This window comes from Eptesicus fuscus, chromosome 10 (assembly GCF_027574615.1).
Source record: "Eptesicus fuscus isolate TK198812 chromosome 10, DD_ASM_mEF_20220401, whole genome shotgun sequence".
NCBI classification, from domain to species: Eukaryota; Metazoa; Chordata; class Mammalia; order Chiroptera; family Vespertilionidae; genus Eptesicus; species Eptesicus fuscus.
This window is the reverse complement of record NC_072482.1, coordinates 77,348,920-77,367,795: the sequence shown is the minus strand read 5'-3', so window position 1 is coordinate 77,367,795 and position 18,876 is coordinate 77,348,920. Positions and strand designations below refer to the sequence as shown.

The 18,876-nt window shown below is 38.8% G+C and overlaps 1 protein-coding gene across 1 annotated transcript in view; it reads left to right on the top strand.

The window, feature by feature from the left end:
- The window catches only part of ENPP3 (ectonucleotide pyrophosphatase/phosphodiesterase 3), an 82,408-nt gene that overhangs the window by 48,475 nt on the left and 15,057 nt on the right, over positions 1-18,876 (top strand). The window contains exons 17-21 of the mRNA XM_028142094.2: positions 5,417-5,483; positions 7,332-7,419; positions 9,650-9,828; positions 11,194-11,245; positions 12,539-12,693. Of these exons, the coding sequence (XP_027997895.2) occupies positions 5,417-5,483; positions 7,332-7,419; positions 9,650-9,828; positions 11,194-11,245; positions 12,539-12,693 (541 nt within the window). The remainder of the gene's footprint in view (positions 1-5,416; positions 5,484-7,331; positions 7,420-9,649; positions 9,829-11,193; positions 11,246-12,538; positions 12,694-18,876) is intronic.

Genomic DNA, 18,876 nt, shown 5'->3' with positions numbered 1-18,876 from the left:
TAAGTGTGTGCAGGATGAACAACTGGAGATTTGGCCTAGCCTAATTTTTTTTTAAATTATATTTTTATTGATTTCAGAGAGGAAGGGAGAGGGAGAGAAAGAGAAACATCAATGATGAGAGAGAATCATTGATCGGCTGCCTCCTGCATGCCCCCTACTGGGGACCAAGCCCACAACCCTGGCATGTGCCCTGACTGGGAATCAAACTGTGACCTCCTGGTTCATAGGTCAACACTCAAGGACTGAGCCATGCCAGCCTATTTTATAAGGTTCTAGGAAACCCAAGCAGGTTCATTGCTAGGCCAGAGAGTGCAGTTTCACACCTGGTCACTAGATGGCACCAGCCTCTTCTTGATGTTAGAATTTCTTAACCTTTGTGTGCTTCAGTGGGCTGTACCGTGGCTCAGAACAGCATTCTCTAAATTTTAGAGTCTAACAGAAGGATAAAATATGTGAACAAAAACTAAGCTTTACTAATATTAAATATAAGATTATTAGTATTGTATGTATGTAAAATATAAATAAATATATGTCCAAATGTGGGTAAGTTCTCCCAATTGTTATTGTTAGGAGTATGAGATCAAAGAAGTTAGGAGACCAAATGAGAAAGGGCCCATCAGCCGAAACCGGTTTGGCTCAGTGGATAGAGTGTCGGCCTGTGGACTCAAGGGTCCCAGGTTCGATTCCGGTCAAGGGCATGTACCTTGGTTGCGGGCACATCCCCAGTAGGGGGTGGGCAAGAGGCAGCTGATTGATGTTTCTAACTCTCTATCCCTATCTCTTCCTCTCTGTAAAAAAATCAATAAAATATATTTAAAAAAAAAAAGCCGAAACCGGTTTGGCTCAGTGGAGAAAGGGCCCATCCATCCCACAGCATGGCCTATGGGTTATAGAAGGAGAGTCCAGCCAACAGAATACCGCTGGGTTTCATGCACAAATACCCAGTCTCAAATGATGAGCTTTGTGCATTTAATAGCTAGCAGCGTGATGTAAAATAAAAACAGCAGCAGGAGAGTTCAAGACCAGGCTAGGCTCTGCACCTAGCTTCTTGTGAGAACTTGGGCAAATTAATATCCCAGGACTTCGTTTTTCTCACCTGTAGCCCAAGATGAGCCTGGTTTTATTATTCTCTTGCTATTAAACTAACTTACATTATAAAAAATGCTGAGTACGGCCCAAACCAGAACAACCCGGGAGTCTCATCTGAAGAAGTCCTGGGGGTCAGTCTGTTCCCAATGCTTAACACCCGAGTCTCCGGATACCTGTTTTCTAAGTTAAAGCACGCATCTTTAGTTACAGTGTTCAAAATTTGGTTACTAGATTAGACTCCCATTTCAAAGTTATTGCAAATCTTATCATTTTAGTGTAATCTAGTTTCTTCATCCTCCTCCTCATCATCATTCTTATTTTACCCAAAATGTGTTATGTTTTATTAATTTGGGGAAACCCAATTATTTGAAACTATAGTTGAAGTGTTGTGAAAGCACCCTTTTGGAGAAACAGGAATAGTAACTGTTTATTGGGAATATTTGTTGGAAATAAGCCTTATATTTATTAGAAGCTGACAAATCTGTCCCAGGCACCTTTCTAAGAAATGGAAATAGACACAGTTCCCACACTGAAGATCTTCGCCCCGGTGGGGAGGGAGACAACAGCTGTAATCAGGTGTAACAGCTGCTGCTTCAGGATCAAGTCCACGGCACAGGTGTGGCCAGAGAGTCAGAGAATGCTTCCTGGAAGCGTGATGCCTGCTCTGTGTTTCGAAGATTCGGAGTGAGTTGGGCTGAACGTTGCCACACACAGCGGTTCCACCCTGTGCAGAGCTGCAGTCTGTGCATTGCAAGAGGCACTCAGCCAAGGAGATGGGTGCAAGCAGCTCACCAAGCCCTGACATGGGCTGGAGCTGGAGGAGGAAAGAAATATTTCCCTTTGCTGGGAGGCACCGTCTGCTTGCCAAGCTCTGAGCACTGCCAGGCCTTGTCTCCTCAGAGGTGCTTCCTTCTCTAAACGCTCAGCAGCAGCCCAGGGGGCGAGAAATGGCAGAAAGAACTAGACTCCAGCAGTTGCAAGCAGTCCTGTGTCGCTAGAGCACGTGGTGGAATGAAGCTGCCTTCTGCGTGAAGGACCTGATCTGTCATGACTAAAGGAGTGTGACTTTGACCCGGAAGAGAGAGACCACTGGTAAATACCAGGTGGCCGGAGGCGAATATAGTGGGACTCACATTTCAGAGAGCTCACTGCAGCCGCCCTAGGGAGGAGGATGGTCAAGGGAGTGGCAGGGAGACCAGTTGGGAAGAGGTGCAGGGATCCGTGCTTCAGTGTATAACAGCCCCAAGACAGGCTGTGGGGCAGCAATGGTAACGCATTATCAGGAAAGTAATTATAGTGAACTCACCACTTACTAGGTAATACAAGTTCATCATATTCTGTCCCACATTTTCGCTCATTAAAACAAATTCCATTGGCAGCAGTGATAAATAGCATTAAATAGGATTAGGTGTGTGTGTGTGTGTGTGTGTGTGTGTGTGTGTGTGTGTGTTTATAGGAAGATTCTGAAGTTCTGAGTCACATCACCAATTAGGAAATTTGTTCAGATCAGAGTTAATGAGGACCTAGCTTAGCAGGGTGGCAGTTGAAGTGAAAGGGAAAATGTGGAAGATACAACGGGGAGAGATAGGACTTGGCAACTGGGTATCGTGAAAGAAGTCTTGCTCGTTTCCCGTTTGTGTCATTACCCAGCTGTGGTGGAGACCTGGCCTTGATCTCAACTTTATTAATTAGACATGAAGGAGATTAAGTAGAATTTGTTCCAAAAGATTTTAGATAGTACTTGGAAGTTGAGCTAAATTATGACACATAAAATCAACTCATCTTTTCCAAATGATAGCTTCCATCTTCCCAGATGTCATTTCCAGAGCCAAATTAATGGTTGGAAACATAAGCAGAATAGTTAGAAGAACAAGTTTCTAAAGTTTTCACTTGCAATTGGAAATGGCGCTTTTTAAGCAATATTTTAAAAATATATATATTTTTATAGATTTCAGAGAGGAAGGGAGAGGGAGGAGAGAGAGAAACATCAATGATGGGAGAGAATCATTGATTGGCTGCCTCCTGTACATCCCACAGTGGAGATTGAGCCCACAACCTGGGCATGTGCCCTGACTGGGAATTGATCCATGACCTCCTGGTCCATAGGACAATGTTCAACCACTGAGTCATGCTGACTCGGCTCAAATAATATTTTTTATATTTTGGTTCCAAATAAAGATTTGCAATACTGCCGAAACCGGTTTGGCTCAGTGGATAGAGCATCAGCCTGCGGACTCAAGGGTCCCGGGTTCGATTCCGGTTAAGGGCATGTACCTTGGTTGTGGGCACATCCCCAGTAGGGGGTGTGCAAAAGGCAGCTGATCGATGTTTCTCTTTCATCGATGTTTCTAACTCTCTGTCCCTCTCTCTTCCTCTCTGTAAAAAATCAATAAAATATATTTAAGATTTGCAATACTTACTAAAGTTTTCTAATTGAGTTCGGTTAAGAGTAATATTAAGATTACTCTATACAGATTTTTCTGAAAATAGATAAAAGATCACTTTTAGAAAATGTTACCAATGACTTGGTTCAAAAGACCTTTTCTTTCTTTCACTAATGAATAATCTAGCTTCCCACAGAGAATTAAAACCTTAATTATTACTAGTCAATAGTCTTGGGGAACCAAATGTCTATGCAGTAAGGATAAAAATAGTTTTTAAACAGCTTTTACCTTAGGCCAACAATTTTATTGGAATTAACTAAGGTAAGGACACGACATGGCACTTTAGGGTAATCAAATGTAAACCCCTTATCAATAAGGCTCCTCTTGCCTCCCATTCCTGGTAGTACTTAACCTCTTCTTTCTTTCATCTATCGGGTAGAATTGAGTGTGGCCTGCTCAGTGTTGTGATTTATTTTTTTATCTTATGACTTACTTTTATTTTAGCTGAGTGAGAGTCACTTAAGACTTTTTTAGAAGTTGATTTTTTAAAGATACAAATTAAAGTCCTGCTCTCAGCTGATTCTACAATTTAAAACCAAACAAAAACATTGTGTGTGTGTGTGTGTGTTTGTCTGGAGAATGGGAGGTGGGGAGTGGAAAAGCAAATTAGAGGAATATATATATTTTTAATATATTTTTATTGATTTCAGAGAGGAAGGAAGAGGGAGAAAGAGACAGAAACATCAATGATGAGAGAGAACCACTGGGGACCGAGCCTGGAATCCGGGCATGTGCCCTTGACCGGAATCGAACCCAGGACCCTTCAGTCTGCAGACTGACACTCTATCCACTGAGCCAAACCGGCTAGGCCTATGAGATAAATCTTTTAAGTATGTCTTTCACTCCCCTTTAGAGTTCTAATTTGAACCAGTATAAAATTGTTGCTTTAAAAAAATCGAAGTTCATTGATTGCTATATCATTTTCAATATAAAAACTAACTACATATAAAATTACTGATACTGCTCAATTCAAAGATTAAAACATAAAAAATTAGGCAAAGAAACAAATTGAATTTGAAAAGTCATTCAAGTAATAGAGCGATAGTTTATGGAAGAAAATCCCAAAAGTTAAAAATAAACTCTGAATTTACAAAATATACTGGCTTGTCCTTACCAAGTGTTATAATTTACTTGCCTTGAGTATTCTTTACGAGTATTCTTTGCTTTTATCTTATTTTCCTAAACATCTCTGCCATAAAATAGGAATCAATATTTTTTTCCAGCCCTATTTTTTTCCAGGTTTTGCTCAGTGGATAGAGCGTCAGCCTACAGACCGTCTTGGGTTCAATTCCGGTCAAGGGCATGTACCTCCATTTCAGGCTCCTCCCTGGCCCAGGCCCTGCTTGGGGCACGTGCAGGAGGCAACCAATCGATGTGTTTCTCTCACATCAATATTTCTCTGTCTTTCCTTCTCTTGTCCACTCCCTCTAACAATTTATGAAAAAATATCCTCGGGTGAGGATTAAAAAAAAAAAAGATGTTATTTTCCAGTTCCAAAAATTTATTTCTAAAACAAAGTAACATATTAATCAAACTATTCTTAATAACACAAGAATTAATGTGTAAATGTACAGGTAAGTATGAAGACAAATTCTTATTTTTACTCTAACCCTATTTTATTATCCTTTGTCAATGTCAAAGAGTCAAAGGCTTTTGACTTCTCTTTGTAGACCCTGGAATTCTCCTTCCTTCTCTTCTACCATTCCGTTTGTTCCTCTGTGGTTATGAATTTGAGCATAAAAATAACTATACTTATGCTGTTGTTGACAGAAAAAATACTTAGATAAAAGCAGAAGCTACATAAAAATCTACTAAAGCCACGTTTGCAATAAGATCTTATATCGACAGATTGATCAGAGTGTTATAATATTATTTCTTTATAGGAGTAAATCAAGTTCATCCTGTGGAGGAGGCACTCATGGTTTTGACAATAAATTTAAGGCTATGGAGGTAACTTGCTGTTTTTTTTTTGTTTTGTTTTGTTTGTTTGTTTGTTTTTGTTTTTTTGTTTTTTTTGTCAATGTTCAGGACTCCTGACTACATCTATAAACAAAACAGATGAAGATCCCTGCCCTCATGAAGCTTTCTTTGTAACAGGGGGATATAGATAATTGGTGTATTAAAGGAATATATTGTTTGGTATGTTAGGGGATAAGTGCTACTGGAAATAAAGAAAATATAAAGCAGAGTAGGTGAAAATTGGGGTGTTTCATGATGCCATGGGGGCAATATGCAGCTGCAAATAAGGTGGAGAGGATAAGATTTATTGAGTTGACATTTGAACAGAGACTTTAAAAAGGTGAAATAAATAAATAAGCTTTTAGGAGATAAGTGTCCCAGGCAGAGGAAAGTGCAGTGCAAAGGCGGTTAGTTGGGACTGTGTTTGATTGTTGGGGGCGTGAGAACCTTTGTAGACTATTACAAGGCTATTAGACCGTGGCTGCAACTGATTGGAGGAGAAGAGGTGAGAGTTCAGGTGGACATGTTAAGTTCAAAATATGCATTAGACATCTAAGTGGAGATATTATGTGGGCAATGAAAGAGAAAGTCTATTCGGAGATGAAAATGTGAATTCTAGATATATAAACTATTTAATAGAAATGTGACTAGATAAGATCATCAGAGATTAAGTGTAGGCAGAGAGAAGGACCAAGAACTGAACCCTATGCACTTTTACTTGAAGAGCTTGGGAGAAAAAGAATTACTAGCAAAGAGACCTAGAAGTAGAACCAGTGAGGAAGGAAGACAACCAGGAGCATGTGGAGTTCTAGAAGCCCAGGAAAGAAACCACTCAGAGGAGTCCAGGAGTAAGTGTAGCCAGTATTCCCCCACAGGTAAAACTTGATGATGTGTGTGTGAACTGATTGTCTTATCTAGTTCCATTTGTAATACACACATCACATCCATATCTCTCACACACACACACACACACACACACACACACACACTCCTACACTCCTTTCCAAATAGAGAAAAATGTGTTAGGCTCTTTATGAATCTACTGCCTCTTCACATTGTCATGATGAGTTATAGGTTTTGGTAAATATTTTTTTAAAACCTCTGGAGACAGAGTGCTTCTCTATTAATTAGGGCACCATTTGATAAATAAGTTAATTACTTCAAGAAAAATCTATATTTCCAATTCTTTGCTGATTATCTTAGAAAATTATATATATTCCTGTGATCAGAAAAGAAGTGTTCATGTATGCTTGATACTTTTCTTTTAGTTACTTTCAATCTAAAGCAATTATGTCTGTTATAAATAATGAAGTTAACATTACTTAAATAAAAAAAATAGATGATTTCACCCTAAAAATAAAAGGGATAGATATTTGAGAAATCAGTGGGTTAGTACAAGTTGTGCAAAAATGTAATCCTCAGAAACTTCAACATTTTTGTCAAGTATTAACATATTTGAGCGATGATAGGAAAGGAATATGAAAAGAGTATCTAATGGCATATCATGCATTTCTAATTTATATTGTCCAGATGTTGTAGAATTGGGCTGGCTTTGGTTGTCCAGTGTTGCTTATATCATACTGGTCTGTTGACATATGAAGTGCTGTGGAAGCAGGTAGCTTCAGAAAAAGTTTACACAGTATGGATTATATTTTATTGGGGTTGGTGCAACTTCCAGATGGAAATGATAAAAAAAGTAATTTTTAAATCTGAAAAGAAACCCTTATGGAGGTGTTAATACAAGCAGGAGAGCCGTCACAAAAAGACAATTTTGTCACTTCCAACATCTGTTTTTGAGTTTAAATTGCATCTAGTAATAATAGAATTATTACCACCTAGGCTATCTTTTTGGCACATGGACCCAGTTTTAAAGAGAAGATTGAAGTTGAACCATTTGACAATATTGAAGTCTATAACCTAATGTGTGGTAAGTACATCTACATAAATTCAACAGAAAAATGTGGCTATAATTTAAAATGTATTTTGAAATTGGTGCTAAATTGAATCCCAGAGGTCGAGGCTGTGCACTCTGTAGAAAGAAAGGAGGAAAAATGAGAAAGAATTATTTATTATTCAGAATTATTCATCCTATAAGTGAATTCTTTTGTTTTATTTCTTGTAATGCTAAACATTAGATCTCAGACCAGCTTTTCTGTTAGTTAGGCACTAGATGAAAATTGAATAAAACTTAAATGAATAAAATGACTTTCAACTTTTCAAAGCAGGAAAAATACACTTAGAGACATAAGTATCTAATCTAATAATAGACAAATATGCAAATTGACCACACCTTTGCTACACCTAAACCACGCCCACCAACCAAGCCACGCCCACCAACCAATCAGGACGAGTATGCAAATTACCCCAACAAATATGGCGGCTAATTTGCATATCAAGACAGCGTCGAAAGAAGCCAAGAGCTGCAGAAGGGAGTAAAGCTTCGAAGAAGCAAGCAAGCTGGGGGGCAGGGGGGGGGAGGAGAAGGGAGGAGCGAAGTCAGGGCCGGGGGCGAAGAGAAACGCAGGCAGGCTGGCGGAGAAGGCGGGGCGGGCGACAAGGGCGGAGCGGAGGCGGGGCTGGGGGCGAAGGGAAACACAGGCGGGCTGGAGGAGAAGGCGGGGGGGGGGGGGGCGACAAGGGAGGAACGGAGGCAGGGTAGAGTGCAGCAGGAAATCCTATTGCAGGATTTTTCCTGCAACGGGAACTCTAGTTCTCTTATAATTACAGAGAGAATGTTTCTGACATAAAAGGAAGGTAAGAAAGTCCTATTTGGATAGACACTTAGAATTAGTTTTAGGGAATCTAACCTACATTCCTGATTACATGCTCACCTCAGATCATTGTATGAACAAAATATTTATGTAGGCAAGGCAATAAATAAGTTAGCTTTAAGAAGTCAGAAATAAATATGCTCACAATGCCATTCTTTTTTTTAAAACAAAATACATACTTTTATTGATTTCAGAGAGGAGGGGAGAGAGAGAGAGAAATAGAAACATCAATGATGAGAGAGAATCATTGATTGGCTGCCCACACGCCCCACAATTGGGACGGAAGCTGGGACTGGGGCATGTGCACTGACTGGGAATCAAACCATGACCTCCTGGTTCATCGGTAGATGCTCAACCACTGAGCCACGCCGACTGGGTGACACCATGACATTCTTAATCTTACCAAGGCCTATGGTAATTGAATCTGACTTAGAAACCAAAACATATCCATTTTAAAGTAATGTGTCATTGCCTTAATGCTTTAAATTTTGGGTCCCATGCTGAGGGTGCGGTCAGGGCTGCTGGCCCTGCGTGGGGAGCGTCCTGGGCACCAGGTGGGCTCCCAGCTCTGGGAGAGATTTGTCTGGTCGTCTCAGCAGGAGCCACTTTAAAGCGATGTTTGTAAAAATATTTGTGTATTTTGCTTGTATAGGGAAAAATTAGAGGAAGTTCTCCAAATATTAAGCAAAATTCATTAGTTTAACTTTCAAATAAAATACCTGTCCTTAGAGAATTTTCACATAATTAAGTAAGTATACTAGAAGTAAGATTATTTACCTTCTTTAAACTTGTTTTGCCCAAAGTATAGATTTTTGTGCTAGAAAACCAGGATATGCTTAAGGAACAAAGTGATCCTTGTAGCAGTGATGCTTTTCTTTGGAGAAACGGAAACATTCCGGAAAGTTCCCGCAGCCCATCCACAGTAACCATTCCTATTCTCTCTCTCTCTCTCTCTTTTTTTTTTTTTTAATATATTTTATTGATTTTTTACATAGAGGAAGAAAGAGGGATAGAGAGTTAGAAACATCGATGAGAGAGAAACATCGATCAGCTGCCTCTTGCACACCCCCAACTGGGGATGTGCCTGCAACCAAGGTACATGCCCCTGACCGGAATCGAACCTGGGACCATCCAGTCCACAGGCCGCTGCTCTATCCACTGAGCCAAACCGGTTTCAGCCATTCCTATTCTCTTGATAGAAAGACTAGGCGACGGAAATTCTGGGGGAAGAAAGTCAGGAAACCGAATGGCATATGCAGCTTGCGACTGCACCACAGCAGAATTTATTAAAGGAAGCCAACAGTGGGTGTTTGTGTTCTTCCGTCTCCCACACAGATGTTATTGCCTTCCAACTTAAATCTACTTTGAACTTGTTTTTTAAAACAGACCTTCTACACATTCAACCAGCACCAAACAACGGTACCCACGGCAGTTTAAACCACCTTCTGAAGGTGCCTTTTTATGAGCCATCCCATGCAGAAGAAGTGTCCAGGTTGTCAGTTTGTGGCTTTACTGTTTCACTGCCCACAGATACTCTAGATTGTTCATGCGCAGCACTACCAAGCGTAAGTAACTTAAGTATCTGTAAGAATGTAAAGGGGGCAAGCTAATCTATGAGCAGGGGAGCTGTCAACCAGGTTTGTGTTCTAGCCTGGATATTTACTAGATAAATCTACGTGGGTTCATCTGGAAATGAGAGATACACCGCAATATTAAGTACGTGAATTTGCTTTGTAAACTGGAAAAGCACTATTTGGAAATTGTGAATTCTCTTGTGAACTAACTGTCCCTAACCATTTAAAACAGTAGAATCTTGAAGCTCTCTTGATTTCCCTCCTAAACCACCTCTCTTCTTACATTGTGAGAATCACATGGTCCTGGATGGTTATTTAGAGCAGAAATAGCAGGGCGGGTGCAGGGATTGTGAGCTGGGGTAGGTGCTATGGAGTCTACTCAGCCAAAAGCCTAGCATTCAAAACGGGAGGTTACAGTGAAAGCTGTCCCTCAGGCAGTCCTTGGAGGCTGGCTGACAAACAGTACTGGGAATTTCATTTTGGTGGGCTGGGTGACTTGCTGAGTTCAGGGGCAAAACTTTGGATCCCAGGAGACTTTCAGCAAAGGGAGATTCCAGTTCAAGGAAGGGCCCCCCAACTGCTCGGAGTCAGTACAGGCGGTTAAAATGCAAGGACCAAGCCTACCTGTGAGAATTAGAGCCCAGGGGTGGGGCTCAGATTTCAGAATGGAATGGGAGCCCAGCTATTAGGAGACTGTGAAGCTAAAATGAATGTCAAGGGGCCAAGTTCAAAAAGTGGTTGTAGAGCTAAATAAACCACCTGCTGCCTCACGTAAGAGTTTATTGACAGGAGTCAGCAAAGACTTTACATTCTCTAATCCTCAAAATAACGTTACACCACATAGGTAAATAAATACACAAATAACCAATAAAAAGAGGCTTCAAGGGCCAACAATCCAGTCAAGCTTCTCAATAAAAAGCAAACACACAACAAAGATCAGAATACAAGTGTGGGCTTTTTACCTACTACTTCAGATAACCTCAATGGAATTGCCACTTAAAATAGTAATAATCATAAAACATTACAAAGCAGACACTTTAGCCCCCATTTTAAAGATAAAGGGCCAGAGAAGTTAGATAAATTGTCCAAGGTCACAGAAGCTTGGTCTACCTAACTGCAAGGCCAAGTTCTTCTCTATAAAGCTCTTTGCTATTCAAACTCCCACAACAAGTATTCCAAGAAATAGTACTATATTTCTGAGTAAGTGGCAGAATTGGACTTTAAATTCAAGTTAGTCTGGCTTCTTTGTTCAGTAGTAAAGCATTCATGTGATTACTGCAGAAATAATCTTGATCACCTTCTAAAATATGTGTTACTACCTTGCCTGACTTTTCCCCCTCCCACATTATCTTGCAGAATGCTGATGTAGAACGGGTGAATCAAAGGCTAAATCTCAATCAAGATGCAGGTAAGTCAATAGAATACATGTTAAGTCTTTGGTATTTTGACTTCACAAAATACAATATTACCTTTTTGGAATTCTTCAAAATAAGCTCACAGGGACTTTTGTTCATAAAGATTTTATTGCCAATGTTAAGAGGAAAAACAAACAAACAAACCCAGAACTAATAAAAACAATAGCAACCTGGGCCAAATCAATAATCTCCCTGTGCCTTCGTCTCCTCATCTATAACAATGGTATCCACCTCATGTAGTTATATTAAAAGAGTTAATCCATGGAAAGAATTTAGAACAGTGCCTGGCCTAGAGCAATGTTATTATTACCTAATATCTTATAAGAGTTCTTGTATTAAACTCACTAGGCCTGTTTCATCAATTATAAAATGGAGATATCTACTTTATAGAGTTGTTTTGAAGATTAAATGAGTTAATATATGTGTGCCCTTAGAAAAGTGCCTGGGACACAGTAAGAGTTCAGGAAGTATGCTAGTTGTTTGATAATCCTATAATCTGTTGAGTGTTATTCCACAGTGCAAATACCCAATAGGTTTTGAAAATATCAACAATTGATATAATTTTAGATTATAATAACAAATAAGTAAAAATAAATACATTAGGATATACCTATTATACAATTCCAATATCTTTCCTATGACAATTACTAAAGTGGATCCTCTTTGTTATAAAGTTTGTACTTTTGATTTTGAGGTTTTATCTCTTTAAATGTGTCCTGTGAGCTATTAGCTGCGTGGCTAAATTACATATCTAAATCTTAGTTTTGTAATCTGTAGAATAGAATAATAACGCCTCATAGGGTTGTTATAAATATTAAAAGAGATTAAAGCCCAGCTGGTGTGGCTCAGTGGTTGAGCGTAGACCCATGAACCAAAAGGTCATTGGTTTGATTTCCAGTCAGGGCACATGCCTGGGTTGTGAACTGGATCCCAAGTAGGGGGCATGCATGCAGGAGGCAGCCAATCAATGATGTTTCTCTCTCATCAATGTTTCTATCTCTCTATGCCTCTCCCTTCCTCTCTCTCTAAAAATCAATAAAAGCATTTTCAAAAAAGGGGTTAAAGATGTAAAATATTTTCAAAAAAAGAGTTAAAGATGTAAAATACTTAAAAAAAAAAAGAGGTTAAAGATATAAAAAACATTTTCAAAAAAGAGGTTAAAGATGTAAAATATTTATCAGAGTACCTGGCACATAATAAGTCATCTGAGAATGGTATTTATTATGCATAGAAAGAAGCTATTTGCTAATTTCACAAACATTTTTATTTTGTTGTTTTTATTTTAGTAACAGCGACAAAGAAACTAAACTTGCCATATGGGAGGCCCAAGGTTCTGCAGAAGAACAAGGAACACTGTCTCCTTTATCACAGGGAATATGTCAGTGGATTTGGAAAAGCTACCAGAATGCCCATGTGGAGCTCATATACAATCCCCAAACCAGTGAGTTCCTGTGTCCCTTGATCCACACAAGTTGGGAAAAATTTGTAGTTCTCTAGTATCTTCAGACTTAAATTTTGATTTTTGATAGAGATCCCCAAGGGATCTCACTGGCCTGTGTTTTGTAAGAAAATGCCCCAGGTATTGTGTAAAGGTATTTATAGGTACTGTGTGGGTGCAAAAGAGGAACACAGTGTGCTTTGACTGGAGAAATTGTTTACAGACCAAGTAGCCAATTGGTAAGGCAGGTAGAAAAGATTTCAAAGAGAAGCAACAGGAAGTACAGAGGCACACTATTCATTTCATGTATTCTAAGTACAGGGTGGGGCAAAACTAGGTTTATATTTGTTTGCATGGAAAATAATGCAATAATTAACAAATAATAATAACACAAGGATAAACTGTGTTTTGCATACTCACAACTATAAACCTACTTTTCCCCACCCTGTATATGGTGGGTGTACCTAGAAGGGATGGTAACTAGATTATAAAAACCTTTGTATTTATTTGATTTTTTAACAGATACTCTGCTATCTGCTGTGTACTACAAGTAATACAGTGTGAATAAGAGGTGATTCTTCCCTGAAGGATCTAGCACTCTAGTACTGGATTAATGGATTAATGGATTAATTTGACTATATTAATGTGTTACAAAAAGACAAGGTTATGGAGGGGACAATATATTTGCACTGCATATAAGAAACAAGGTGAGGATCCAGAATAATAAGTAGGCTCTAGAATAGCTAATAAATTTCTACCAATAAACAAGAGAATGATAAGTATCTTAGTTAATAAGTGAGCAAAGGATATGAGACAAGAAAGTGAACCTCATTAGCAATCAGACATTTAAATTAAAGCAAAAGTCAAAGTCTGCCAAAAATCAGTTGAAATAATTCTTCAGGGCAGGGATAGTTTAATTTAATACTAGAGGCCTGGTGCACAAAATTCATGCACAGGTAGGGTCCCTAGGCCTGGCCGGCGATCAGGGCCGATCTGTGGGGCCATCGGGGGTCCCCCTGCTGGCACCCACCTTAGCCGGCCTGGCGCTGCTTGCTGGCCAGTCCCTGCCCACCACTGCTGCCCACTTGCCAGCCAGCCCTGCTCCCCACCACCACTGCTGATCACCTCCCTCTGCGGGGCGACTGGCAGGGTGATTGGGGGGTAGTGGGGGGGGGGCGCTGGACCTGCCTTGGCTGGCCTGGGCCCTGTGGGTTGGGGGCAGCTCTTGCATTGAGTGTCTGCCCCCTTGTGGTCAGTGTGTGTCATAGTGACCAGTCATTCCACCGGTTGTTCCGCTGTTCGGTAGATTTGCATATTATGCTTTTATTGTATAGGATATCCCCAGCACATTGGAGTTGACCCAGTAAATGCTTAAGGAATAAATGCATTGGATGAATTAATCCCAGCCAGTATTTTTAAAGACTTAAAGACAAAGCAGTGCTTTTAAACAGAAGGGTAAAGAAATAACCAGGAAACGGTTTTTATAGAGAAAAGTATTTTAATCCAAGGATTCTGATGACAAACCTCAACCCATTACTATCCTTGCTAAGGGTACAGATGTTCTACTTCTTTTGTGGAAGGGAAGTGATTGGTTGTATCTGATTTATTTACTCTTATTCCAATTCAAGATTTTTGGAGAAAATAAGCATGGCTTTCCACTACTAATTAGAGCTTTGTGTGTTCTGAACGCCAACTGTGCTGCCGACAATGGCTTAATTGTGGTCAGTGGTAGAAGAGCACTGATGTTGATTCCCAATGTGGGCAAATATTTTACAGTTACCTGAGTCCATATGTGTGGTTAATGGTGAAGGGGTTTAGGACAGGCCTTCCCGAGATATACCAGGTTGGCATGTGAATTATTTTGATGTGAAGGCAAGAGAGACCCTGCAAGCTCATGAGAAACTTTTAGCTCTCCCTTAAAGAACTTAAATTAGGGGACTTGTCCATATTAAGAGTTATCACCAGAACTTTTTATGACCTATCTATAGAACAGGGCAAACTTCTAATTACTGAACATCTGCTCTTAACATCCTGTGAATGACCTTCCCCTCTGAAGCCCCAAGGTGCCTTACCTCATCCTTAGCTCAGAATGCAATATATAACCTCATTTCCCCTTTCTGTCTCTGAGCCTCTCATATATGAGGGGTTCCCATACAGATGCAATTAAATTTGGTTATTTTCTCTTGTTAATCTGTCTCATGTAGATTTAATTACTAGACCAGCTGAAAGAACCTAGAGAGGTGAAGGAAAGTTTCTTTCTCCCCGACAAGGGCAGCATCACTTCCTTAATATGCACAATGTTCAGTTGCTTGTGATTTTCTTCAGCATACTGTGAAACATACTAAGAAATAACAACATGAAGTTATTTATTCCTTAAAATAGTATCTATTTGTTTCTGTTTTTGAGAGGGGCAGTACATTCAAGGCCAGTCTTAATATTTGGTTCTCTATTTTGAAAAGTCCAGGTATCAGGGATTGTGTGGAATGTTCATGTCTTTAATACGTGCCCCTGCTGTCTTGCATTCCTGAATTTCTATGAGTTTTGGCGGAAACCAAGGGCGGAGAGATTTCAAGTGGACTCAGACTAGGAGTTTAGTACAATTCTCTTTTGTTATTGTTTTAAAAGTAGCTTCTTTGTTACCAAAAGTTCCTGTCCTTTCACTGATCCCACGGAACTGCTTGTGTATTTCTCCCTACATGTGACAGGATGGAATTCTAGCAATTTTCTGCTTTCTAATTCAGAAATTACTCTGTTAGTATGTTGTGGCTCAAGAAAATTACATACAAGGATGTTTTGAGATTCACCTAAAAATGTTGTAAATCAGCTCTGTGTTTGAGAAATCAGACTTTAAATAAGCACTTTTTTGGAGCATGGGCCCAATTGGCTTGTGCCTTTAAGTTTTATGGAGCTTTTGTTTTTCTGTGGTTTGGGTGGGTTTTCCTAATTGTTGTTATCTCAGGAGGGTTCTGGGGGAATAGTTGTGATTTGAAATCCTGGTTCTCAAATGCTTCAAAGCCATTAAGATTGGTCAGACTGTATGTGGGTCTTGCTTCTGGGCCAACTTGGAAAATGTGAATTGTTTTTTTCTGTTGCTACGTGAAAATTTGAAAACAAGAGCAAGGATTATGATTGCTATTTAGAAGCTATACTTTATAAATTTTTTTAACTTTCCTTTTTTGATTGAACTTATTGCGGTTACCTTGGTTAGTAACATTATATATGTTTCAGGGGTACAATTCTATAATACATCATCTGTATATTGTATTGTATGTTCACCATCCCAAGTCAAGTTTCCTTCCATCACCATTTCATCCCCCTCTACTTCCCATGACTATACTGATAAATTTAATATGAAATCAAAGGGCTTTTTCAGAGAAGAAAATCAAGAAGACTTTGAAAAATGTCTCCCTTTCTCTCTCTTTATCTATAAATGTATATATCTCCCATATCATTGAAGTTTTTTAAAAGCCTTTTTTGTTTCTAAAGCTTGTTAGCTCCAATATTATAAGTTATGACCCAATTATGCTTATGTAATGTCCTTTTAAAAATGAGGGACATTATTGTGTATTATAAATGTTTTTATTTTTAACTATAAGAAATATTGTCCCTGTAAAAAAAAAAAGTTACATTACATGACCAGAAAAATAGTTGAAAATGTATATAGTTTTATTATTCTACCATAAGGCATGATCATAACTACCCAATCTTTAATTACTTTTAGCTTTTACATTCAGTCTACAGGTAAAGAGAGTCTATACCTTCAATAGAAATATTTTTTATTCTCTGTTCAAGTTTTATTTGATTCCCATGCCAGATTAGAAATGAAAGCATCTAGATTTCCTGTATATGCTTATCAACTTCTCTTGAAGAACTTTCAGAGAGGTCAGATTTTACCTGAGTATTAAGTTCTATTTATTGTTTTCTTGACTTTCTATCCCCTGGCTTAAAAAACTTTAAGGAATTCTGAGAAGATGGCAAAATTGGAGCTGTTTATGTGTGTGTGTGTGTGTGGGGGGGGGGAATTGGTGGGTACCCCAAGACTCAGAATTGAAGTGACCTCACCTCCTCTCCATCCTCCTAGAGGGCTGCCTGTTGCATAATCTTACCTTTGTAAAGGAGGCCACATCCTGTCTTTCTTAGTCTTGATGCACTTATTATATTTAGGAGTTCAAGTTTGGTATGTAAGATTTTCAGTTAGCACAGAACATATAACCCTTTTTCAGTACTTTCTGGCCAATACCATCCTAGTCTATTTCCCCCAAACCAAAAGCTATGCCACTTTGAGAAAATAGTAAACATTTTGAGCCCAACTTTCACAGCTACAGTCTCATGGAAAATTATAATCAATGTCCTTCCTTAGCATTTTTATAATTTTAACCATTGAAGATAGCCATTTCATTTCCCTCACATTATGGAAAATGCATCAATTGACGCATTTATGTATTGTGCATTTCTTCAAATAAAACTTAAGCATACGAAGTGTTAGAGTAAAATGATAATGATGTGTGGTAGGAAACATCAACTCACAATATTCTGGAGTCTGTGGGGCTAACTCAGTCAGCAATCAATAGTTCTCCCATTTTACAACATCTTTGTGTGTCCATTTATGCCAACCAAAGGAACTTGGCCATTCAGAAATGTTTGCTGTGATGGATTTTTTTGAAAGAATATAAACAAATGTTTTTAGCTTTCTGGTGTCTGCCACCAGGAGAGTGAAATAAATGGTGAGAGTTAATCCACTGCCTCTAACACAAATATCTTCATATTTCTTGGTTTACTTCTTGTTTTGGTGGATTATTTCACTCAGCAGCTTCCTGAGAAAGGAAAAAGAGAAGGTACTTGTTGAGACTTTGTGTGTCTCAGAAGGTTCTTATTCTATCTATGTGCTTAATTGATGGTTTAGCTTTAGAATTTTAAAAATAATTCTTTTTTCAATATTACTAGGATGTTAGTCTTTCTGGACTGATCTAATGTTTTTTCATGTTCCCTAATTTTTTTCATCTCTCATCTTTAATTCAACTTTTTGAGAGACATCAGCAACTTAATCTTATAGATTTTACTGAATATTTTATTTCTGCTATCAGAGTTCTAAATCCCAAGAGCTCTTTCTGTGATGTCTATACTTTTCTATTGCTTTCTGTTTCTCCTATGTGGATGCTATAAAGACTCACCTCTCTGAGGAGCTAGCCCCCCACCCCCACAAAATGTCTGGTGGTCCCTGGCTATCAGCTCATATTTTTTTTTATTATTATTATTTTTTATCAGCTCATATTTTAATGATGAGGCACTAAGCTGCATAGCTGGGCTTGCCAGTTGATAGGCTTTGCTATAGGTTGATCAGGATGAGAACCAGACTATGTGTCAAGAACTCCCATTTGTCAGTATCTAGTTTTCCTTTTAGGATGGTTTGTTTTCCAAAAGCGATACTATATATATAATATATTTATATTTATATTTATATTTATATTTATATTTATATTTATATTTATATTTATAATATTTAATTTATATTTATATATTATTGATTTCAGAGAGGAAGGGAGAGAGGTAGAGAGTTAGAAACATCAATGATGAGAAAGAGTCATTGATTGGCTGCCTTCTGCATGCCCCATACTTGGGGGGGGGGGGGATCAAGCCTGCAATGTAGATATATGCCCTTGGCGAGAATTGAACCTGGGACCCTTTAGTCCAAAGGTCTACACTCTATCCACTGAGCCAAACCGGCTAGGGCCAAAAAGGGGCACTTTTAATCTGACCCATGGTGTAAGATTGGCAGGCTACATAGGGACAATGAGACTGGGTGGAATCTTATCATTTAGTGTATAGATTTTTATTTAATTCCATTGCTTTTAGGATGATGCACCTGCTCTCTGGGGTGTCCTTTAGTCTGATTACTCCTTTGGTTCAGGCTCTCCTGTGAGTGAAGGTTCTGTTTAACCTGTTCTACAGACTTTCAACCTATCCTCTTCTTTACATCCCTCTTCTTTACATCCCTATACACATCCCTTGTCTTAAAGAGACATCAAGTTCTACCTTGGGGTTCTGTAGTAGGAATCTGCTTCTTTGTGCTTTCCTCAAACATAGATGTTTATTTGTAGGTGTTTATTGGTCTAAGTCAGGTTATAATTGTAAACAAATATATTTATCTGAAAGTTTCTTGTCGTCTGTTACACATCTTTATCATTA